The sequence below is a fragment of the Zonotrichia leucophrys genome, chromosome 4 (genome assembly GCF_028769735.1).
Source record: "Zonotrichia leucophrys gambelii isolate GWCS_2022_RI chromosome 4, RI_Zleu_2.0, whole genome shotgun sequence".
In the NCBI taxonomy this organism is placed as follows: domain Eukaryota; kingdom Metazoa; phylum Chordata; class Aves; order Passeriformes; family Passerellidae; genus Zonotrichia; species Zonotrichia leucophrys.
In genome coordinates, this window is record NC_088173.1 from 5,203,106 (window position 1) to 5,227,743 (window position 24,638).

Genomic DNA, 24,638 nt, shown 5'->3' on the forward strand with positions numbered 1-24,638 from the left:
GAGCCTGAAAATTCATAGTTGTATCCTGGTTTGGATTATTGATTTTTGGGTGTTTGGTGGGATTGTTTGGCTCAAAATGAGTGAAGGATTAGGATTAGGACTGGGGAAGAGCGCACAGGCTGGAGCTGTAGATGCCAGAGGAAGATATGTGGTGCAGGTTTTCTCTCCTGGAAACTCTTTAACTAGGACATGGCTGGGGACAGAAGGCCCCCTTTGGTAAGGATTGGTGGGGCAAGAAAGCATGGGACTGCAGTTGTCAGGGGCTTCTAGGAGAAGGTGGAATTAGTGGATTTTGTTCACCTGCAGAGTCTGTCCCTTGGGCAATGGCCAAGGATCTTGTGCCAGGTCCCCAATGCAAAATGGTGATCTGTCTTGTTTGCTCAGTATTTCAACAGAAACTCACAGAGCTGATAAAACTTTACATACCTAGACACGTGCTCTATGAAAGTCTAAATTGGCACAGAAAATTTAGTTTTTGTATAGAGGCCTATGTCAGAAGAGGTATATTTAGTGGATTTTTGAGAAGTTGGGATGGACACTAACTGTGAGAGTGTGGGCAACCATTGAGACCCTGCACAAACAGCACAACTTTTCAGCTGGCTTGGTAGCAGAGCAAGCTTAAACCACTCAAAATTTTGGCATCTGGATTGTTGCTCTAGATGAGGCAATAAGTCAGAAGCAGACAGTCTGCTCTGGAAGAAACCTCCCTTTGACATATTCTGCAGCAAGCAAGTCCTGGAGGGTTCGGTGCCAGACTGCTTAGAAATGCTTCTAATAGGAGAGAAACTTTTTAATAATAATTTTAATTCCTTCCTCAGGGTTTTCCATCTTGCCCCATCCTAGTTCCTCTCTCTTCAGCCTCCAAATGGTGACCTAAAATGTTGTTTGTTCCCTACTCCTTTCCTTCCTCTCAATTTATCCTTCTCCTGTATTTCACAGGGAAGTCTGTACAAGCCATTTTGAAGATTTATTTAGAATGGGTTTTGGCATTGGAGGTTTCCAATAAGAACTCTTTATTTTGCTTTCTATTATTGCCTATGACTTTTAATCTGCACCTGCAATATTGGTTATGGTGCTGATGCATTCACATTTGAGTAATAAAGAAAATGGGATGCTTTAGCTAATACATTCTTTTTTTCCTGAAACTGAATAGGCAGACTGAGAATTAAAACCACAAGAGAGCTACAGTATTTGGAAAGAAGTCCTCTGGCAAAAAAAAAAAAAAAAATTATATCTTAAATTGCCTGGTGTAGCAGCTAAATGGAAAATAGTAGTTTTATAAAGTTGCTGCTCTGTGAGGTTAAAAAGTACCATAGTATCTTCTGGGGGAAAAAAAAAAAATAATTCTTTTTCCATCTGTGAAATAAAATAATGGTTCTAGAAGATAGGCAGTTCTTTTATTGGTGTTCTCTTAATCTAATGGGGGAAAGTGATTTTTTTTTTAAATAAAAGTATAATAATTCATTTGGTTTTAGGACATTGGACATTGCTGTTAGATTCTACCTTAAGCAGAAGAGGAATAGTACAGCCATCTCTATGAGCTTGGGTGACAGAGTTTTTTTAACTTCAAGAATATTTAAAAAATACCCCCAACTCCCAAAGGTATCATTCCTATCTGTTTTGATGCTACTCCCAATAGAGGATGGTGTTGGAGATGTGGGAACTTCAAGAATGTAATAACATGCATACAATTTTGGACAAGTGGAACAAAAGCTTTGCTAACTATGATTATAGGAAAGTGAGAATCTCCCACTCTGCTCTCTTGTTCTGTCCAAGTGATTGCAGAAACCCAACCTATAAACTGTTTCAGGGAGACACAAAGGGAAAGAGGTGAGGAAAAGTGATCACTTCAATGTTCATAAAGCCAGATGTGCACTACAGGAGGGATGAAAACCTTCATGAACTTGTAAACTGCACAGTCCTAAGGAATCAAGCAACAAATAATGTGCCACAGTGTAGAGATGGCTCTTGGTGGAGCTCGGAGCAGTGGTGCACTGCCTGTTTTCCTAACTCAGAAGTAGGAAAAAAAAAAGAATATTCCTTTCAACTAAAGCTAACAGTCTGTGATGAAAACCATCACAGACTGTTAGCTTTAGTTGAAAGGAATATTCTTCTCATTTGGATGAACTTTTCAGGAGCACCTCTGAAATATTAAATATGAATAATTTTACTACCACAACAAGCTGCCAGAGGAGTCTTCTCTTGAATGGAGACCATGTCAGCTCAAAATGAGGTTCCTCTGTTCCATGGAGCTGTTCTAATTTTCAGAGAGTTTTAAATTTAAACAGACATCATTTTTTCCCTTCAAAGGTCTTGAATTGATGATTTTCTTCCCAGTGGATGGAACTGGTTGAATTTTTCTTTGGATAAAAGGCATTATGGTTTTCTCTTGGGGGAAGGGTGGTGAAGACACAGTGTTTGTTGCAACAGGATTTTACAATTAAAATTTCCCCCTTTTAGAGGCTTGGTCATTTTTTTGAGTATTGTAACAATGAGCCATGTCAGCACATCTCATAGCATGCTCATGGGTGGTGAGGAACTTAGATTTGGAGAGTTGCTAATCTTTGGACACTGAACAGTGTTCAGCTGCAGTGTCACTGGTGTTTTCATGATGAGATGGGAGGTTTATGAATTCCCTTTTTATTTTTCTTCTCTCATTTATGATTTATGGGGCCCTCCATTCAACACAATATATGGAAGAATGGCATTTAATTTCAAGTTTAAGATGAAAAAAATAGACAGGCCACCCATAAAGTGGACATCCTTTCTCACTTTCCTGCAGTGCAGAAACTGCCATAGCTGGATGCCTTCTAGGTTTCTGTTCTCAGGCCCTTCTAGGCATGATCTGCCTGTACACAGGTAAGGCAGTCTGATGTGTCAAAATTCACCCAGAGTCTGTCTGGGTCACTGACGTGATCTAGATCAATTTAGAATTTAAAATAAATACTATTGCGTTACTGTGCTGTGGATAGTCTCCATTTCAGTGATCAAATTTGGGTGTCCATATATGTTTTCAGAAGGGAGAAAGGGGAGATTCTTTTTTTCTAGTCACACTGAAATCCTTATATGGTGGGGGAAAATGTTTGATAATTTGGATTTTATGACTTTCCACTCATAAAATATTCCTTTCTCATAACAGGTTGCTGAATGCGATAAAGCCAGGGTTGGTAAAAAAGATCAACAGACTGCCGACCCCCATTGCAGGTTTGGTGAGTATATCAAATGGAGGAAAATGTTTCAGTCCTGCTTTTTGCACCTTGACATTGACTATGGGATTCATAAAGCAGTTATTTTTGTAATTTGAACTCTTCTAGCCTAGTAAACTCAGACAGTCCCTCTGAAATTGGAATGCTCTGTGTAGTCACCTTAAGACCTTTCAGTCTTTTTTTTTTCCAGAAGTAGGCAGTATTCAAGTGTCAGGGTATATTTTTAGAGGAAGATGATCTTCTTGGTTATATATCACCTCTCAGTTGTGGCACTAGCTTTAGAAAAACTGGAATGCATGCATTAGAAGCCACCACCACAAAAAGATAGTTTTTGGAAAGGAAGAAAACTGTACTTGTATATTTTGTCTCATTTTCCCTTTCCCCAGAATACCATAGTCTGCAGATAACATTCATTCTGGGACTATCTGGGGAACTGTTTCATGTTGACTTTAAGGGCAGACCAAAGTTTGTCCAGACTCTGTTGTAAGCAAGGAGACCACAGAGGATGTGCTGACAGCTCATGGGCTGCCAGGAGCGCTGGGTGCTCAGGGGGTCACCTCAAATGGTGGCACAATCCTGTGCTTGCTGGTGGGGCAGAAGGTGGGAATGGGTCTAAAAGGATTAGCCACATAGAAATATGGCTGTATTGATTTTACCTTCAGCTGTAATTGGGTCCTTGAGCACGTGGAAGGTGGCCATCCTCTATTTAGACTCATCATGTGCATACGTGGTTCCTTTGTGTTCTGGCAGTGTTCTTACTGTGGCGTATACAAGATTCAGAATATATTACTTGTTGATACTAGCTGAAGTTAAGGTTTCTTTGTATAAACAACATTAAAAAGTTTCAGTGTATCAGAAACCATGTTACATTTGCTGTTAAATTAGCTCTACAATGCTGTTGCATAGCCTTTGAGGCTGGGTCTATCAACATGTAGATTGACAAGGCTATTTCTGCATGAATACCGCCTGGTAGAATCTCATTTTTGATCCCCACCACCCTTTCTCTGAAGTTTCTTGAGTGCCTTTCTTTTGCTTCTAAAACCCATCTAGTTTTATTCCTTTGCTGTCCTATTTGAAAGGAATATTTGATATAAACAGCTGAAAAAAGTACCAGTAGTGCAGTTTTCTTTTCCTTGGCTCGCTTTCAGGAAAGACTCAATTTTTGTTATGACTGTTTTAAGAAGATGATATTGAATTACATTGGGTTTTTTCCTTATTCATATGTAAAATCCCAATGGTAAGGTGGTTATAGTAGGAAGGACATAGAAAAAAGTCATTATGTGTGTGTATTTTTCTCATTCCTTGAGATAGAGCTCTCTTGCAAGATGTGTATCTTCAAAGCATCATAAAAAAAGAAGTTTTCAGGCTACTAATGATACAATAAATCTTTTTTTGTGTTGTAAAGTCACTTTTTTACTTCTGTACCTGTGTCCTCTGATTTCCTTTAGTAACTTCTTTTCTTAGTATTTTTTCCTAATAAATAATTAGGTTATTTTAAAAGTTCACTGTTTGAGTTATTGAACATTACCAATGAATGTTTTAATGTACTGTTCTGTGAATGAATTGCTCCAAACAAAGCAATCAAAATTTCCCCTTGCTTTCCAAGACATCTGGTTCCATACCTGCTGACTTTTGTTGCCATTTGTAGTTACAGTGGTGAGTAAGTGGCTGCTTTAAGGACTGCATGTGAATTAAAAGGATCAAGTGTTCTATCTAGTCTGTTATGCTTATTTATGGTGTATTATTTAAAAGTACAGCCATCAGGGGTGTATTTGAGCACAGGGTGTATTCTTTTCACTAACCTGTACCATGCCTATGTATCTGAAAAAGAAATTAAAATATTGACACTATGGTCCAGAAGCAGTTATACCTCCCAGGTAGTATGACCCTACATGTGAGACATTCCCTTATTAGTTGCCAATTTTTCTTTATTATCTTAGTTTTGGTTGGCTTGACATACTAAATAGTTACTTCTTTCCAGTTATTTCACCCCAGTGAGTGTGATTTCCTCAGGTACAAGTAGAAATGCTGTGAAAGCTTCAGTACCTTTTCTTCCTTGCATGAGATACATGCTTTAAATCCTAGATTCTGCTTCTGCCTAAAAAGTGTAACTGAATTACTGTAACAGAATCAATTTCTTTCCTGTATCTGATAGAATAAGTTTTTATTTCACTAGGACAGACAATAGGTATGTTTTCTTTTATACACAGTAGGAGCAAAAACTTATGAGTAATTGTGGAGTACTCAAAGTGCCTTTTGTTTCATCCTTAACCTCTAGAGACACAAATAGTTGTATATTATGTAGCTCTACAAAATGTCTACTTGACTCTAATTCTCCAATGATAGTTTATTTTTCTCCTTTGTTATGGTAAGGAAAAATTAGGAAGTGTCCTTTATTGAAGGAAAATAACAGTAAACTTGAAGGCCATATCAGACACACACTGAGGTGTTCACTTTGAAGTATTATCAGGTGTAAAAATTTTGCCTATATTTCATGTTTGAGTGACTTCTCACAACACTTCTGTAAGTATTATGTATAACTGGTTCAGTGTTGACAGACTGAATTCTTCAAATCTTTCCTGGCATTTAAAACTAGATGAATCTGCAGTTACTCTGAAATTCTGACCAGTGACTTGCTCATGTATTTTAAGAGGGAATAATTTATTTGCAGATCTTGCAGACCAGAACACCAGTCATTTAAGTAAAATTTATCAGTTATCGTGCTGTGGTGTTAAAGTAAGAACTCAAGGATCTGAACACCACCGTACTTAGCACAGGCTGTATAAATACACAAAGATGATCTTTGTCTAGTTGCAAGTCTAAGTCAGGATGTGGATTGTATGCAGCATTACATATAGAATTACATATGTTCAGCTTGGCAGGCTTGTTTGTAACTTGCTTTGATCTCCAGAAGTGCCGACTGCTTCTGTTATCACAGCAGAAATGATACATTGCTTTAATGAAAGAAAATGTAGGACCACAGCTTTGGTATTCAGACTTACAGTATTAAATCTGATGAAGTGTTTTCTCATTCTTGTTCAGTATTCATTAATCCTGAAAGCTTATGCTCCCACCAAAAAGCAAATTCACAAAGCTTTTAAAGAACATATTAGGCCTAGGTAGGAGTAGCAGAAGAAATTTTCTCATGTGAAAAAATAGATACTGAGCATCTTTGTTCTAAGACTGTCAGGTTTCTAGAACCATCATTTAATGTATTTATTTGTAGAAGGCTGGAGAAGTGTTTTGGCTAAGTATTAAAAAAGCATCGGGAGCTGCAGAAGACTTGCAAAGGTGTATTAGAGTACAGTGAATATAATACAACTTTTACAAAACCAGCAAATTTTTTGAGTGAGTTGCTGTTGGTTTCTTTCATTTTGTATGACATTCACAGTGAATACAACTAATTTTTAAGGTTTCTACTAATTGTAATTTTGTACCTCTAGACCTTATTATCTATTCTATGAAAAATTACCAGCATCGCCGTAGATAAGGTTTGCTCTATAATACTAACTACTGTATGTTGACTTTATTTTTCCCTTAAAAAGATTCCAGCTTTTGCTTCCTGTCCCTGAATAATGTCACTCTGTGAGAAAATAAAAGGCTTCTGCCTTATCTTTTGTTTGACAGGATTTAGGGGAGTTTGTAGCATTACTTCAGTTCCTTGAACAATCCCCACAGGAGCTCAGACACTTACTTCAGAGGCTGTGTGAACGATTCTCACATATAATAGGAGGAAGTAGTGAAGACAAAGATGGAGAGATGAACTTTAGCTTGCATCTTGGCTCATGTTTCAGCACTACTGCATAAAAGATCTGTTTACTGTGGCATCCAGTTTTCAGTTTGTTTATGGTCCTTAACTTTGTGACATATGTATGATATAGCACTGGAAAAAATAGACTTGCAGGAGTCACCTGGTTGCATGGTTATTGCACCAAGATGAACAGAGGCCTAATGTACTGCTTAAGAAAGCTTGTTCCTTTGAAAGCAGGGTTGGGTTTTTTTTCCTCATTATTTTCCCAGGAAGTTTCTTTTGGCAAAGTGTTCTCTGAGAGCTTGCTATTACCCTTAATAAGAACAGCTATCTGTCTGCTGGTGCTGGTAGCTTGTTCTTATGCTGTAATATTGCACAAATTGTAAGTTTGGGGTTTTTCTACATATATGTTATTTCAAGGAAATGTTGTCCTTATGTTAGCTTTCAGGAGTTTGAGCTACTAATTAAGTTCAGCAAATGAGATCTTGTTTCTTCATGCAGGTATGAACCTCAAAATAAAATTACAAGACCCAAATAAAGTATAGTGTGTCTCACACAGTTAAAAATAATTAGCAAAGATAAATACACAAAACTTTAACCAATATGCATTATTTTTATCACTCTCTTCATTCATACCTCCTTGTTACTAATTTTTTTTTAAGAATTTTCATCTTGGTTTTTTTCTTTTAAATTTATCACTCTCCCTTTAGTTCTAGTTCTTTCTAGAAAAAGCCTGCTCCTATTGTAATATATAGAGTCATAATACATGATCGTTTCTGTTTTCTTGTTTTGCACTACTATTCTCTGCTGAACATATTCATTTCCCATCACAATTGTATTCACAAAAAAAGTCTTGCTGTGTAAGTTGTGGTACATGTGAAGTAAACAGAAGCAAAATTTCCTGTCTATCTAAAAACAATAAGTTCTTGGCACTCACATTCCAAAAGCATTTTTGTGAGTGTTGATGTAAAACAAAGTGTCACCAGCATAGCAAAATACTGTGCAAACCATTCTGCCGTGTTTTCTGTGGATCTTCCTTGCTAAATAGTAATTGGTTTCTCTACACCTCTTGTGCCTGCTTTCAGTTCTGAAATCTGAATGCTTGACGAATGCAATATTTAGGATCTAGCCAGTAGATGAGAGCAGCACTGTGTGCTTTGGCTCATCACATAGTGTACTACATAATGAATCTCTTTACTAAAGCAAGAGTATCCTTAAAAAAAATAATGGTTAGTAGCATGTCCTTGTATTCTTTATGTTGTTTGGGTTTTTTACTTCCCTAGCTTTCTAGACTGCCTTCAAATTCATTTTCCATTTAAATTTTCTTGCCTTGGGTGTCATCTGAGCTGGACAGAATTACCTTATGAAATTCCTGTTAAATGAATTTAGCTGTATGTTGTATTCATAAACATTTCTAAGTTACACAAAGAGTATAAAAGCAAACTAACAGGTGTTTCTTAAGCACATTGTTTGCAATCAAAATCTGTGTGGAACAATCTGCAGTGAAGTTGTAGCTAATTCATCGCAGAAGAGGAAAACAGTCATCAGTTCAAATTTGGCAGGAAGCACAGAAAAAGCAGTATCGGGGGGAAAATGAGAAGCAAACAAATAAAACTCAAAAATTTATATGGAAATTCAGCTATTTTTCTTTTAAAAACTGAATTGAAGGGTTTTATTGCTTCCAATTAACCATACAAATGCTGTCCTGGAAGCATTGCTCTCCTGCCATTTAAACTAGTATTGCAAATGGAAAATACAATGCTGGCATCTCATTTAGTATTTTATTGATTGAAATGGCTGTGCTTACTCTGGTGTGTTGGGTTTGGTTCCAAACTCTCAAACATTTGATGCTGGAAACTAATAATTGATCTGACAGCAAATGTACTGGAGACATATTCCACTGCTTCACTTGGGTTCAGCCTGTGTTGCCTGGCTGCCAAGTTGTACTATAATCTGATGTATGCATGCAGAGAGGCTGAAATAATGGGAAATTAATAAAAGGCATGTACTGTAGAAAAATAAACAAACAAAACAAAGGGAGGTAAATGACCCCACCTTATTTATTTGTTTGTGATGGTCTGAGCTGCATTTAGCGGTAACACACACCCTCAGAGAAGTGAGTTTAACCAACTCCTAGTAGTGTTCATGTTCACCACCTCTGTGTGGCTCATGAGTTGTCCCTGACATCCATGGGCAATCCCTTCCTTCCTCAGCAACCAGCTCCAGTGTTGTGTTTATGATGGCTGGAGGTGAAACTTGGAATTAAGAACCTTGTTTGTTTCCAAATTGCCCATTATTGATCCCTCAGGTGTTTTTGTGTGCTTTCTGCACCACTGGCCCCAGCCAGAACCCAGCCAGGACTTTGGCAGACCAACCTCACTGCTGGCCTAAAGTCCCATCTTCTGGATGCTTCCTTGGCTGGAGTGCTCACAGTGCACTCAATAAGCTGAGCTGCTTGTTGGCTGAGACCACTCCTTGTCATGCTGAGGATACTGGCCCTCTCTGCCAGTGTCCAGGAGTTTATCCTTTGTTATAAGATGAAGTCTCTCAGTACCCAGGCTGCTCTGAACAGTTTCCTTGCTGGATCAGAACAGCATCAGCCAAGATGGGTAAATGTCTGCAGGACACTTGTGCAGGATGGCTGTGATCCATAGCTGCTGTGGACATGTGCAAACTTTGTCATGTTGAGAACTCTTCTAAAACTAGACTGGTTAGGATTCAAAGGTGCAACATTTTCACATGTTAAAGCTTAAGCTGTGCCCTCAGCCTGCTGAGCTCTGCTGCTGAGAATGTCAGGACTTGGTTTGGCCAAATGCTAATAATACTTGTAAGCTCTTTGTGGCAAGAATCATCTGTTAGTCTGTTTTTATCTAACACCTCACCCCATGAGTCCTGTTCCATGGCCAGGACTCCTAGACAGTATGTTAATACAAATAATAAATAACAGCTACAAAAATATCACAAGCATTCCTATGTCATTCACAGTCTCATTTTAGACTGCTCTCCCAACACCTGTGAGTTTAATCAGTAGGTTTATAATTAGCTTTATTCCCAATGAATAATATAGAACATTAATATGCAAATTTGGAGGCAAGGGGAACCTTTTCTGTGATAAAACCAAGAGGGGATGGTCACTGCAGAGGATGTCCTTTTTTGAATGTTTTTTTTTTTTTTGCTGTATGAAGACACTCTTTGCCTGCCCAGCCTTAGCATGTTTTAGGAAAAAGTATATGATTAAAAGCAGAGTCTACCTGTTTTAGGGCTATCAAGTGACTTCTCAAAGATGCTATTTATAAAACATCATAATGATTGTTTTCTGGGGGTTTTTTTTGGCAGGGTTTTTTAATTTTTTTTTCCATAGGAAGTTTAGTAAACTGAAGGGATAACATTTGAAAACAGCAAAAAGAAAAACATGCTACTGATGAAGTGATAATACTAGGCAGCTGAAATGTGAGCTTGACCTTATCATTGCATTAACCTTTACTATAGATGACAGGGTCTTTCTTGGTTTGGGGAGGGCAGCTGGCTTCCAGGAAGGGCTCATTTTGTAGCCATGAAAAATGTACGTTGCCTACTGGAATAACTGCTAGATTTGCTTTTAGATGCTGGAGTCCTTCTGCAAGTTCAGCCATGACTTGCATTATATTGGTTTAATGACACTCAGGTGAGTGAGTATTTCAGAAATAGCGAGCTTTTGAAAAATAATCTCTAACTATCTGTAAATATCAGAAAATATAATAGTTTAACAAATCAATGCCATTTGCCATATAGCTTAAATTCCCACTTAATGAAGTGAAGGATCAGTGCCTTCCTTGAGCTGCTGTCTGGGAAACAAAGAGCCTTCTGAGCAATGATTTATACTCTTCAAAACAAATCCCACTGTTGAAGCTTATGACTTCTCTACATAGTTGGCAAATACCACATGCTCTGGAGACGTGTACCATCTTCAGGAATTTTCAATGAAGGAGTTGGATGCCCTGAGTCTGTCAATGTGCCACCTGTGTCCTGTGGGGAATGTGGCACTGTTGCTGTTTTATCCAGGCACCTGCAATTTTTGTGTGCCTTCTATTGCAATATTGATTAGTTTGCAATGAGGATATAAAGAAAAGCACTGAGCTGGTGTACTGCAAGTGTTTAGGCCAACATACCTAAAATATGCAGAGCTACAACTGTCCATGACTTGAAGCTAAATAAGCGTCAGCTTTTGTCCTTAGAAAGGAAGACTAGACCTGAGGTTATGGTTGCTTTCAGCTATCCTGAATTTGGCATTCCTGCAAATGACAGCCTTGGCTTTCATATTAGCTGGAGTGGGCAACTGACCTGGCCAAAAATACCCTTTATCTTCCAGCATGAAAAGAAATGCAGGCAGGAGAGAAGGAAGAGGCTCACCAAGGTGGGAAAAGAGATGCCATTCCATCAGTTTAAAATAGTTTTGAAACTGCAGCTCCAGAGTTTAAACTTAGATGTACTCCTTAAGGTATTGACCAAAAGCAAAGGACACAGGTATCTGGGAAAGTCTCGACCTTAAATCTTTCATTTAAAGGTTGTCTGTGTTTAAAATTATACTTAGTAGTATTCTCACTCCCTAATTCTGGAAAGCCTCTCACAGGTTGGAGTCTGTAGGTCTGCACTATAAATACCCTCTCTGATCCCCAACTGTCTTTTTCAGTGACATGTAGCCTCTGCTGCAGGGAACAGCTAGATCAATGTTGACAATCAGATAACAGCAGCACTGGAAGTGTGAAAAGAGAGAGTACCTTCCCAAAAGCTCTTAACCTGAGAGGTCCTGGGGTGGCAAGCAGGAAGAATTTTCACAGTGTAGTCAGATTGGCCACCTCAGAATGGTCCAGGGAAGCTCAACCTTCTTTGACCTTCTCCTGTGAAAAGAGAGCAAGGCACAGTCTGTTGTGACCCCAGCCCTTGGGCTGAAGATGGTGGCAGAAGAATGCTGTCTAATCCCCTCTCTGGCTGCAAACCAACTTGGTGAAGTCCATTGCAGTTAATGTCTGCTAGCAACTGTTTGTGCTGTTTCTATGCTGAAAACCTTTCCGGGTACTCTTAAGTGGATTTATTTTTGATGATGTGCATGTTGCTAGCAGGAGCCTACGTGCTGAATGCAGATGATGGAGCAGACGTGTCTTGCTCCAAAGATCACATTGCAGTTGTTTCCCTGACTTGAAGCAAACAAGCAAAAAGGCAAACTAATGGAAAACTGGTGCCTTGAAGAACTGTGCAAAGTGATTTCTTTAGTTTAAGAGCCCAGTAAAATTCTATAGTCTGGTGCTGTGGTCAAGAATTAATAGAAATACCTGACACTGAATTCTCCTTGTCTCTGCATTCCTCACTGCTCCTGGATTAAAGCCACTTGCTTCCTGCTTGGCATGGTACTTTCCAATTGTAATGCATTTCCTCTTAAATGTCCAGAGGTCTAATGATACTATTGTAAACCTGTTAAAATTAATGCTGCAGAGGAAACAGCTTAGTTAATTGCTTATGGAAAATACAGAGATAGGTTGAGCTATCTGACTGAGGGACATCAAAACCATTAACTATTAACCTTTTGAAAGCTGAAAAGCCTTGTGATATAATGTGCAAATCTGCCCCACAGCTTAGTAGGAGAATTGCACATTCATTTATGGACAAGCAATAGAACTAATGGTCTAGAAAATTAATATTGCAATACAAAGGCAATCCTCAGCTCTTTAGAGTGGTGTCCTTCTGTTAAAGTCCTCATTTTTGCCGGGTATTTGTTTGTTTCTGCCTCTTCATTTTCATGTGGGAAGCACTATTACTTAAATGGTGAATGTCTTTTTCTTTGGAGCAGTAGTGCACGCTGATTTATTACTGCATGGTGTGTGAAAGGGAGTTTTCTTTTCAGGCTTTTCAATAAGGGGAGAGTATTGAACTTGCTAAATAAGTGCATGCATCCAAGTGTGTACTGAGTTCAGCTCAGCTTTTTTCAGTTCATTCTGTTGTGCTATTTCATTACCTCGGCTTTTCTCCTTTGAACTGTAGTAGTTCTCATGCACAGTTTAAAACCTTGTGTTACCCCATAAGGCCAATGGTAAACATGATGCTTCCCCCCTTCTCCTTTCTCTTCTTTTTTAGTCATAATGTTGGTATTATTTGGTCTCCTTTTACTGCTAAAGAGATGCTACTTGACTTAATATGTAGCAGAGTGGCATTGGTGTGTTGGGAGGCATGTTGGACTGAGTGCCAGATTGTGACACTTACCCTTGCACCTGTTATGGGGCAAAATGTTTCAGGCCTTAAAGGGATAGCCCAGGCTGCTGATGCTCTTGCTGCTTGCCATTTATAACTGTTGGGTTGGATGGGTGCTGTGTAGCTTGGCTGCACAGCCAACAAATCCTATGGGTGTTACCAAAAGTTCCTGGATATTTCTCATACCTTTTCTTAATGGAAGCTGCCTCACTGCTGTTGTCCTTTGAATACTCTTTCTCCTTTGGATGGAAAGAGGCTTGCTGTTTTTTTCCAAAACCAATCCCAACTTTACCACTCCTGCCTAGCAACAGCATTAGCAATCTTAGAGCTAATGGCTGCTGTTGGCTAAATTACCTAAGTTGTCAGTAGGTCATTGAATTGTTATCTTTCCATTCAAGCCCTGATATAATGAAGTTATAGAGGTTCCTGTGAAGCTGCTTGGTGAGCGCCTTCAGGGGGAAGCTGCAGGGCTGACTTGCTTGTAATGGGCACAAGAAGATGCAGCACAATAAACAGCTCAAGTGTCAGTGAGACATAGGCTTACCCTGCAGGCAGCACCCAGTCTTTGGCTGACTACAGGAGGGATCCAAGGTCATTTTGGCAACTAAAGAGAGCTGAACTGTGAAGCAGGTCTGTTCCCTTGGCCAGCAGTGCATGGATCAGGAGTGCTGGTCAGTGATTTTTGGTTTTAACCTTCCTGTCCTTCCTATCTCCTTCTGTCCTGCAGCCCACAGCAGTGAATAAGACCATGCTATAAATGCTGTCTGCCTCTCGAGCCTGGTTTCAGACCAAAGCTGGCAGACCTGCTAGATAAGAAGTGTGACGTTTATGTATTAATTTCTGGAGTTACAGGGATCAGCCACAAAGTATTAGCACCACTATACAGTATTTCCTCTGTTATTTAAAAGGGAGGATAGTGGATAGGTTCAGTTATTTGAGGTTTCAAGTAATCCAGGGCAATTTTCAGTGTAATTAATACATGTCAGGAATTTGACCCTTATGGGGATAACACAAAGTTCCAGATAACTGAGGTGATACTGTAAACAAGTTGTGAAAATTGTGCCAGAAGACTGTCTGCACAGGTCAGCAGCACCAGCTAATAAAATATCTCAACTTTTGATCTAGAAAAATATTTCATGCAACTTTCACTTGGCATCTGCAGAAGCAGAAAAAAAACCCCTTATTTTTTTACAATTCCTGGATGTTTTCCTTCATTGAGTTTCTCCTGTTACCCCTGAGGGGGTCACATAGTAGTTGCTTCTTAAACTATAGCAACTGCATGAAAAGGAAAACTTGAAATGTTCTGAGAGTTCCACATGCACCAGACTGTTACACTGTTCTGCTGTACTGTTTGTTTCTTTTCAAAGAAAAAACATGCATATTAAAAAAAATTAATAACTACTACTACAGGCTTGATACTGTGTATTGGAAACAGTGTCTTTTCTGATATTTCAGAAAACAAATTATGAACAAATGCAGGAATTGCATCAATTATTGGCAAAACTAGTTGCGTACTTGTAAATAAAATGGAATGGTTCCCAGGGAGTGCTGTCAGAGTTCTTACAAAGGCCTCTATAAAGATTTAAAGAGAAGTAAGTACATAAGTAAATGTTGTGGGCCAAAAGAACACAAAAAATTGTAACTAAATTCAGTGCTTAGTGACAGACTAATGTAAAAAAGTAGCATGATGTAAAGTTTGTCACAGGAGGCTGAATTTTGTTTTGCTCTGTATGTTTTGAGAAGTCAGGCTAGATTGGTCTTCTCCCTTAGTGTACATGCCTGTATTTTATTTTTACACTGCTAAATAGTGACTGGGTGGAATCTGATATGTCACTGGTCTAGAATTTTAGACAAGGAAGAAGCAAGGTAATTACATCCTCTTGGACAACTGGTGCAGTCCAACCAGACCAAAAATTTGAGTAAGCAAGGTACTGGCAGAATTATTTTAGAATGGGTGATGATATCTTCAGCAAAAATGCAACAGTTTTCCTTGTTCTTTCATTCTATCTGAAACAAACCAAAGAGCAAAATTCAATCCAATATTATGATTAGTTTGAATGGAGTTTAGGAGTTCTGTCTTCAGACCTGCCTGGCCTCCATTTTTGTGCATCTTGAGTCTTTGAATGACACAGCACTGACCAAAATCCATTTTCCTGCAAAGTATCACCTTACTGATATGAATCTCCTCTTCCCTGTTATCTATACAGCACCTCGAGTCGATTCAGGGGTTTGTAATTAAGAAAAAAACACATAGATGCAGTAAAATGGAACAGAGGAACAAGGTACTTGTCAGCACAGTGTTATCAGCAAACTCAGTATCTATCTGCCACTGTCATTTCAAAGGCATAACTAGTGCAGAATTTTGGGGAGAATGATGGAACAGTTCTAATGAAATTTAGAGGACCCTATTCATAAGCACTGTGTGTGAGAAAAACCAAAATCTGCCTAGAGTCAGCGTCCATAGTATTAGACTAAGTTGGCTAGTTCCCAGGGGTGTTTGAGACCTTAAATGCTCTTTAGTCCTTACCCTCTGGTTGATCAGAGATTAATCACTTGCTTTTTTAAATACTATTACCCAATCTCTTGAGCCACCCAATCCTGATTAAAATTTACTTTCTAAATTATGATCCTAGAGAACTGAAACTCCTTGAATTCCTGACCTTTACACATTTTTGAAGAACTGAGAGTTCTTAGTGTTCTCACACTTGCATCAAAAATTCTTGCAGATAGTTTATCTTTCCAAGAGTAGTTCACCTTGCTTGTTCTTTTTCATTTGGCTGAAATTTGATGAGCAATATTAGAAATCTAGCACTTAAACCTTAATACAAACTATTATGTAAGTAAATTACACACCAGGAACTTCTAAGATTGTGATCAGTGTTCTCCATCACAGCTTCCAATATAATTTATTCTCTTTCTAAAGCAGCATAGAAATATTCTTGTCTTCTGTAACTTTGCAAGTTGGAGAAATAAAAAAGCTAGACTGAGAATGGGAAGTAAATAAGAGGAAAAACAGTCAACTGCTCTATTCAGGATAATGTAAGGTGGAGTTTAGGATATGCCAGAGAATGCAGAACCCTGGATGACCTCTGTGGTGTGGGTGTGGGCAACTCACTGAATAGTCTGCTTGGCTTTGGCAGCTCTCATCCTTGCTCAGGACAGCCACAGCTCTCTTGCAGGAGAGCAGCTTGATGCCAGGGCCTTTCCCATTTGAGGGCAAATGGCCCAAATGGCCTTGGCGGTGCAGCACAGCACATTTAGGGATTTCCAAGAAGCCAAAAAGCCCCAGAAAGTGGGTGCTGCTCAGGTGCTAGCTGACTCTCCACAGTCTCTGCAGCCACAGGCATGCTGAAGCCCCTGAGCAGCTCTGGGCTGGCTGGCATGTACACAAAGAGCATGCAGAACATGTGTGACCAGGGACTGGTGCCTCCTCAGTGGGTGGGCTGTGCGGTGCAGTTTGGGCCATGGTCCTGTGTGGGGGAATAGGATGTAAGAAAACAAAGATAGTGCAGAAGGCAGTCTCACACCTGAGGAGCTGCAGCTGTACCAATCACCAAAGTTAGTAACAGGCCTGCCCTTAAGAGGCCACAGCTGTGTCCAATAAGAAGATGAGTGCTCCAAAAGAGAGAGTTAGCTGGTTGCGCTGTGAAGGGAGTTGGAGTTTGTTGGTTGTACTGTGAAGAAGGGGGTTAGTGCTGCAAGAAGCTGTCTGTGAGAAATCACTGAGAAGGTCTGGGACTTTTGCAATAAGATGACAATGTTCCTGCATCACCTAAGGTGGTTGCATAGCTCTGTAGCCCCTGTATTGGGTGGGGCTGCATCTGTTGACCTTGTAAATCCCAGGTAGCTCCCAGTAGGGTCTCCAGATTTAAGGGTTGATTGGCTTCAGCACAGTGCTGAGCATCAGCTGGGTCAGTGCATTGAAGCAAGGCACTCTGTGTCTGATGAATGTATTCCCTAGTCACTAGGAAGGGCAGTGTAGAAGTGCTTGCCAAAGCCAGTAAGTCCTGCTGGCCTTGAGCTGATTTTGGGTATCCATGTGTAACTTTTGCATTCTCCAGAAATCTATACCCATGGGAGTGGTTTGGAGATGTGAGCTGGCTGGGGACTGGGACTCTGCAGTACTTTAAATCAGCTAATTTGCTGCCAGCTTCTTATTGGTGCTAGAGCTAGTACAGCTGCTTTCATGGTCTCTGATGCCTGGCCTAATAATCTTGCTAGACTCTACTGATTCTTCTGTCTAGAAATGCCTCTCTCTGATCAACTCTGAGTCCTGGCCCTTTGCTGGGGAAAGGAAAAAATCATATTTATGTTAAATTTACCATTTTCATTTATACAGTCTCATCAGCTAAGTTTTATTGTGTTTTTTATGTGGCTTTAAATTGGAACAGTTTTCAGAATTAGCAGGTGAGGAGTTGGAAGCTTGTTGTTTGATCATATATGAACATCTCTGCTGGCCTTATTTGTGACTGTTGTGAGCAGGAGCCACTGGTTATAGCCAGGTAAGCTGAATTATAAGTGTGATTGGCTCTTTTCTTCTAACAAACAAAAGTTTATCTCAGGTCTGGAAAGGACAGAGGGTAGGGTATTAGCTGAAGTTTTAAGAATAAATTATCAGTGATAGCCAACTTGTTCTCTTCTTCTTTTCACTTCACCAACAAACAATACAAGTTATTTCTGCCATCTTCACTGCTTAGATCCTGTTTTTAAAGACCTGGTGTGATCCATGTGATGAGCACATCTTCCTACCCTTGTTGCTTTGTGTATTCTGAGGGGAGCTGCAGTAGTACACCTCTAATGTGTAGAAGAAAACTGAACAGCAGGGATCTCAGTCCTGTAAGAGGACACATCCTTTCCCACCCTCTGTTCTGCTGTCCAGAGGAACCAAAACAAAGACATTATGCTTTGCAATAGGAATGTACCATATTAAAGAAGACTTCTGTTCATTCTTTCTTGCTTTAATCATTGATTTTATTCCATTAATTTAAGGAAATTCTGCTTCTTAAATACATTATATTATTGTACTACATTTTATTTGTCCTGAAAGCTTAGTCATCCCAGCTGCAAATTACACTGTTCTCCAGATGTAATCCATGAATCTCGATTTCCAAATGCCACTTCAAAGGCATGCTTGCATGACCACTCTAGAATTGGTGAACAGTAGCAATTTAAGTAATTTAAGTAGGCTATTCTGTGTAGTTAATCTAGGTTTGCAGTTATTCTTAAATAGTTTTAAGAATAGTCATGCTATTTCTTGAATCTAGAGACTGCTTACTGATAGTTGAAAAGGAGTGGAAAAGAAATCACTTCCAGACTATTGGGTAGTTCATCTTGCCATGAATATTTACCATTAAAAAAACCTACCAAAGCTGGAGATATTCAAGATCACTGATAATTATGGCCGTGCCATCTAGACACCAAATGTATTTTTTCACATCTGGGAAAGAAACATCAGATACATGGATATAGTATTGGAGTACTCAATAATTTAAGCTGTTATACTGTATATGGTCAAAGTCACAAATGGGCACTGATCTACTGAGCATATTTTTGCACAGATACTTTGATTGTCTGTAAAATTCACTTGCAGAAAATTGAAAATTATGCATTTCCCCTTCCTTTTCCTCACCAAAGTAATTCTAGACCCCTAAATATGAAAACTTTCCATTTATTTTTTTAGTGGAAGTAAAACCAACAAGGTAGGTTTTTCATTGGGAATGTGCTGGAACTTCATTCAGTAGAAATAGCCAATTAAAAAAAAATTGTGGTTTTTGGACTTGAACAGCTTCTTTTAGAGGTGTTTTAAAGAGACCTCAACCTGTACATTTAAGAAGTCCAGTATGTTTTATGTAATGTTGGCATGAAAATGCAAAGCTGTGAGTGGGGGGAAAATGTATGTCAGGTATCGTGTAACAGCAGCAAAAATATTTCTGATGTTTATCAAACCTTGAACACCACAGATTAGTAAAACATATTCCTTGGCAATAAAGAATAGATGTTTAATTTGAAAGGAGAAGTGGAATTTGTTGCTTTTTTTTGCAGAGGTCATGAACTGACCAGGAATGAGTCCTCCTTGGCGGTTTCACTGTTTTGCTGTTTGCCTTGGGGAATAGAGATTTGGTCTGAGTTTAACAGCTACTGCCAGGCCCCTGGCCCCCACAAGCAGCTTTCTTGCATCTTTTGAGGCCCACCTACAGCAGTTGTACTTGGACAGAGGGATGGAGAGGCCCTCCAACAGCTCAGGATGCAAAGTGTCCTGATCCCTGAGGTGGATTGCTGTCTGCTGAGAGAAGTCCAATATTGACAAGTGTTACAATTTTGTGACTTTAAATGGAAGATAGCTTTGCTTAATATACTAAGCAAAAGGGAATGCCATGTTAAAGAAACGGGGCAAGAAAGTAAAGTCATGCTAGAAGTAAGTAGTTACTGCAATTAGAAAAAGTGTTATGAGGCTGCCAAGTGGTGATCATACATTCAGTTTTAGAGGGTTGATGTCATATTGATTTTAATTTTAGGTACTGATTTCTTTTGTACCTTTACAGTTTCAGACCTTAAAAATAAACTTCAGAAAATTTCAGCTGTTCTCTAGCCCTGAATGCTCAGCTGGCCCAATGTAACTGGATGTCACAAAATTTCAGATTATGTTAATCATGCACATATTTTCATTAAAACCTTGTATTTGGGGGATTATAATTGTGGTGAAATCTGCTTCTGTGCCTGATTAGGAAGACAGCTGATAAATTACATGGGGAAGGTAAGCATTGAGGTTATACCTCCAACACAGTTTTGTGTCTCTAATTAATCAGGTTCTTGTGTATCACAAAAGCATTATGTACAATTCTCATTTCTGTTTCCTTTATTTTTTATCCTTGCCATCTGCTTTGGATGTAGTGACAGTGAAAAAATAAAAGCAGTCAGTAAGGGATCACAGCTTGAGAAGTATTTTTTCAGGTAGTAATCTCTGAAGCTGCATGCAGATGCACTGACTATGCTTTGTGTTACCTGTACTGGTTTATGATAGAGGATGCTGGTCATATAATTAATAATACAATCAGACACACCTTTTCAGGTGGACAGGCTCATGATGCACAGAATTTTTCCTCATTTTCTTCTCTGCAAGACCCACTCCATCCCAAAGGTTTTTTTTAATCTGATGATTTCCTGGAGCTGGGTCCCTTGAATAGTCAACACTGCTCTTCCTGGAAAACAAAGTTATTTTCTCTACAGTCAAGTCAAAATATAGAAAGCAGGTGTTGGGTATCAGTGCCCTGGGATATCAAATGTGATCAAAGGGATCCCATGAAGCTTGGACTCTGAAGGCAGAGAAGAGAAGGAAGGTTATGTAAAAAAAAAAAGGTATTATCTTTTGTAGACTTGCTAGTATAATTAAGGAAAACATGGAATAAGTCTTAGCACGTATATTTGCTTTGCATAGGTAATCATCTTAACCACCAAAGTACCCCTCTTAGTAGAATCACATAAATAATTTTTTTAAAATATATGTTGTGCTATGGTTTAACACAATTCCCCTGACAGCAGTCTGGAAAGGCACAGGTTTATTCAGCACTGCTTGATTTAATTGATGACTATATGTAACACATGAAGGACTTGTGTTGGAGATTAAGCTATTTGTGGTGCTTCTTTGGACTACCCTAGGGCTTTATATTTTGGTATCATGATACCCTAGGGTATCACGAGGTAATTCAACTTTATTTATCTATGTTTTTGGGGTTTTGTTTTGTTGTTTTTGGTTTTTGTTGTTTTGTTGTTTGGTTTATTTGTTTTTTTTTTTGTATGCAGAGTGATAAGCTTTAACACTATGTCTAGCAAAAAAAAAAATACTCTCCCACATTTAATGCTCAGGTTGATTTCTTTGGTGATCTCCTTTACTTAAATTTTGTTTTCACAATATCTGGTGTAGTGGTTCTTATGACTTAGAGCTTTAAATCTAAAGTTTATGTATTTTTGTTTTCTTTAAGCAATTTGTTTGGGATGGCTGTCTTTTAAGTACTTATAAATCCATAGTCAGACTCTCTACTTTTCTTGACACTTTAGATCTATTCAAACAAACCAAACTTAGGAAACAGCTTGTCTCCTAAACTTAGTTGTGAATTTCTTGCCCATTTTTATATTTTGCTGTAGACCTCATTTGTGGGGACAACAGCTGCAGGGATGTGCTGAGAAAGGAAAGTGTCCAGTTTCCCCGGAGGATGTTCTGACAGAACCGTTGTGGCACTAGCTGTGGTTTCAGAGTTGAAACTCTAGAGATCTGTGTTTAGGTTAGTCATATTCTGCACTCATAATGTGAGTCCAAATGAAGGTCAAATTTGTCTTTAGGACCTTTCTTCCTCTTCTTCAGACAGACAGCACAACTATTGCCAGGAGGATGGGGAAGAAGTAGCTGTCACAGATGGGAGCTCAGGTTGCCCTCAGAGCATGATGTTGTGATGCTTCTTTCATTCTTGTCTCTTTTGTAGCTCTTTCCCCAACCCACTCTGACATAACTTTTCTATTGACCCACTTCATGGCTGCACCAAGAACGCAGAGTGAGATAAGTAAGTCCTTTCTATCACCACAAAAGGAGCCATGCTTTGTTTTTGCTGGTTTTGTGTTTTTACCCCTCTGGCTCTGGATTTTCAAGGTGAATTCCTGGTGGCTTCTAGGAGTGCTTCAGTACAATTCACTGTATGAGAACTTGTTTTTAATCCTGCTCTTTGTAAACTTCTTTCACACACACACACACAAAAAAAGTGAAAGATGAATAACAGAAGAAGTCATAAAACTGAGACAAAATCCCTCACAAGCCAAACACTATCATCTGGTATTAAAAAACTGAGGGAGTGAATGGCAGAGAAGGGGTGGAAAGGAGATGTTATCCTCTTCCTTGGCCATAGCGGGGCTGTTACCATAGAATATGGCATCAGATAGGCATCCCCTCTTCATGACCTGGTAAAATCTGACATCTGTTTGACATCTGGCTGTGATTTCATCAGCATCAGAGCTAGTGAATAGCCTGGAAATGTTTTGGGTTTTTCCCTGCCTGCCTATGTTCTGTATTCAGTGCTGTAAACAAAGCCATCTTTAGGGTGTATCTTGGGTTTGGCAAATCTGAGGGAGTTCACATCATCTGATCATCATCTGCTCTCTCCCCCAAAGACATGGAAGTTGACTGAGCCACCATTTGTTTAAATGTTTAATTCATGCCTTCAGGGATTATGACCTGATAGGGGTGATATCAGGACCTACTTCACTAGTGAAGTCACAGGGTCAGCCTTGGGCTCATGCTTTGTGCACCCCTCCCACCCTCTTGTGGTTTGCTTTTGCCTGTTGGGTTGAAGTTTCCTCTTGCTCATGTTCTCTCATTTGCTCAGCTTCCATCCATATTATTGAGAAATTATAAGTTTTTATACAATCAATAGCAGCATCAAGTTGTGCACTATCTTCTTGCTCTAGGCACTTGCAGGTTTTTACCCTAGCAAGCCTGGCTGGGAGCAGCAGCATCTAAGCACCTGGGCACTTCCAGCTAAGTTACCTTTGGAGTCAGGTACTGAGACACCCAAAGGGAGTTGGGGTTGTTTAGCCTGGAGAAGAGGAGGCTCAGGGTGGACCTCACTGCTCTCTACAAGTTCACAGAAAGAAGTTGTAGTGAGGTGGGGGCTGGTCTCTTCTCCTGTGCCTGCAGAGTGAGGACTAAAGGACATGACTCTAAGGTGAGACAGGGGACATTCATACTGGGTATTAGGAAAAAAAAAATCACTGTAGGATGATCAGGCATAGGTTGCCCATGGATGTGGTGGAATCACATCCCTGAAGGTGTTCAAGAGGGCATCTGGATCTGGCACTGGGTGATGTGGTTTAGGGGTTCAGGGATCACAGGGGTATTGCTGGGTGGATGGTTGGACTGGATGATCTTGAAGGTCTCTTCCAACCTTGATGATTTTATAATTCTTTATTTTTATCTTTAGGCAGACTTAGATATTACCTGAGGGTAATTCAATTACTTCTGGGATTTCTGGTGTGTTTTGTGCAGTTTAACTACAGTACCAACTGGCCCATTTCTTCACACCATTTTAAAGGTGTTTTTTGCCTTTCTGACAAGAACGCCAGACTGTTATTGATGGAGACACATCTTTTCCTTCTTGGCTGCCCAAAAAGAAGCAGAAGAAAGCCAGGCTTCCTTGGCAAAGGCAGCCTTCACCAGCTTCTCTGGGGTGGCTTGAAGGCTTTACCTGTGGAGCCGGGCAGTGCCGTGCCCGCCCGGTGATCCCTGCTCCTCCTGATTCAGGCTGATCGTGGCGGTGTTTATTCTCCTGCCTTTGCTCACACGATCCGCACCCAGTGCTGCCCGTCCTCCCGCGCCGGGTGCCGGGCAGCGTGGGGTCACGGCCCTAGGGAGGTGAGGGTCGGTCCGGCTGACGGGCTGGTAAGTCCTGCTGCCCCTCCCTGCTCCCAGGGATCATCTCTTTCTGGTTTGTTTTTTTTAATTTTCCCCACTAGCATTTAATTTTCGTGGGTGAGGCTATTGTGTGCCAGAATCCTTTGGGAATGTGAGCATCCCTGTCTCCCCTTTCTGTTCTGTTCTCCAATTCTGGTGCGCTGTCTGCCTTCCTCTTCTGGAGATTCACTCAGCTTCTGAGTGAATGTGTCCTAACTATGATCCATTTCCTTCCAAATCTACTGATTTGGGGTTTGCCACAGAAAACAGTCTTTTATGTAGTTTTGTTATATATATACAGCAAAGCATATTGGATGAATAGTAAACACATATACACACACATGCACACACACATACATGTTGTTAAACATATGTATGTAGTTAAACATACACAGAAAAGCATCTTGGAGAAATAGTAACACATATATGTGTATATATATGTGTGTATGTATCTCTCTCTTTCCCCTCATATGTATGTGCATACATATATATAGATTGATTTTTTTTTTCCATATATATATATAAGAAAAGTTCCCAGTCCTTCTGATAGAAGTTTTCTCCTGGTGGACTTGAACCGAATATTCCAGTATTTCTATGAACCTGCTGTGAATCAGGCAAGATCCACTGCTTTTATATAGATAAATTATCGCCACTACTTACTTAAAATGGAAAAATAAGGGAGTTAGGAAGAAATGTTGAGACCAAACAAAAAGCTTTTGAGAGTCTATTGGAAACTTCTCAGAAAAGCAGTTTGGAAATTTTATTTTCTTTTTTCTTTTTTTTTTTTTTTTTTTTTTAATTTTAGTGCTCTTCTCATTTATTCTGGAGCAGGGAAAATACCAGCATTCCAGAAATGAAAAAGGCCACCTGTTTGTCTGCAGCTGTGCTGCAAAACAGAGCAGTGCTACTGGCAGCTAATAATATCTCCAGCTTGCAGTAGTGGCATGTATTTGGCATTTTATTCAGCATTCTGGGCAGATATACAGCTTGGCTTGCTTTTATTTTCCCCAAGTTTATCTGAATA

The 24,638-nt window shown here is 39.5% G+C and overlaps 1 protein-coding gene across 2 annotated transcripts in view; it reads left to right on the forward strand.

Annotated features, from left to right (window-relative positions):
• The window catches only part of LIMCH1 (LIM and calponin homology domains 1), a 174,422-nt gene that overhangs the window by 72,169 nt on the left and 77,615 nt on the right, over positions 1-24,638 (forward strand). For both annotated transcript variants that reach the window (XM_064710318.1, XM_064710319.1), the window contains exon 3: positions 3,140-3,209. In XM_064710318.1, the coding sequence (XP_064566388.1) occupies positions 3,140-3,209 (70 nt within the window). The remainder of the gene's footprint in view (positions 1-3,139; positions 3,210-24,638) is intronic.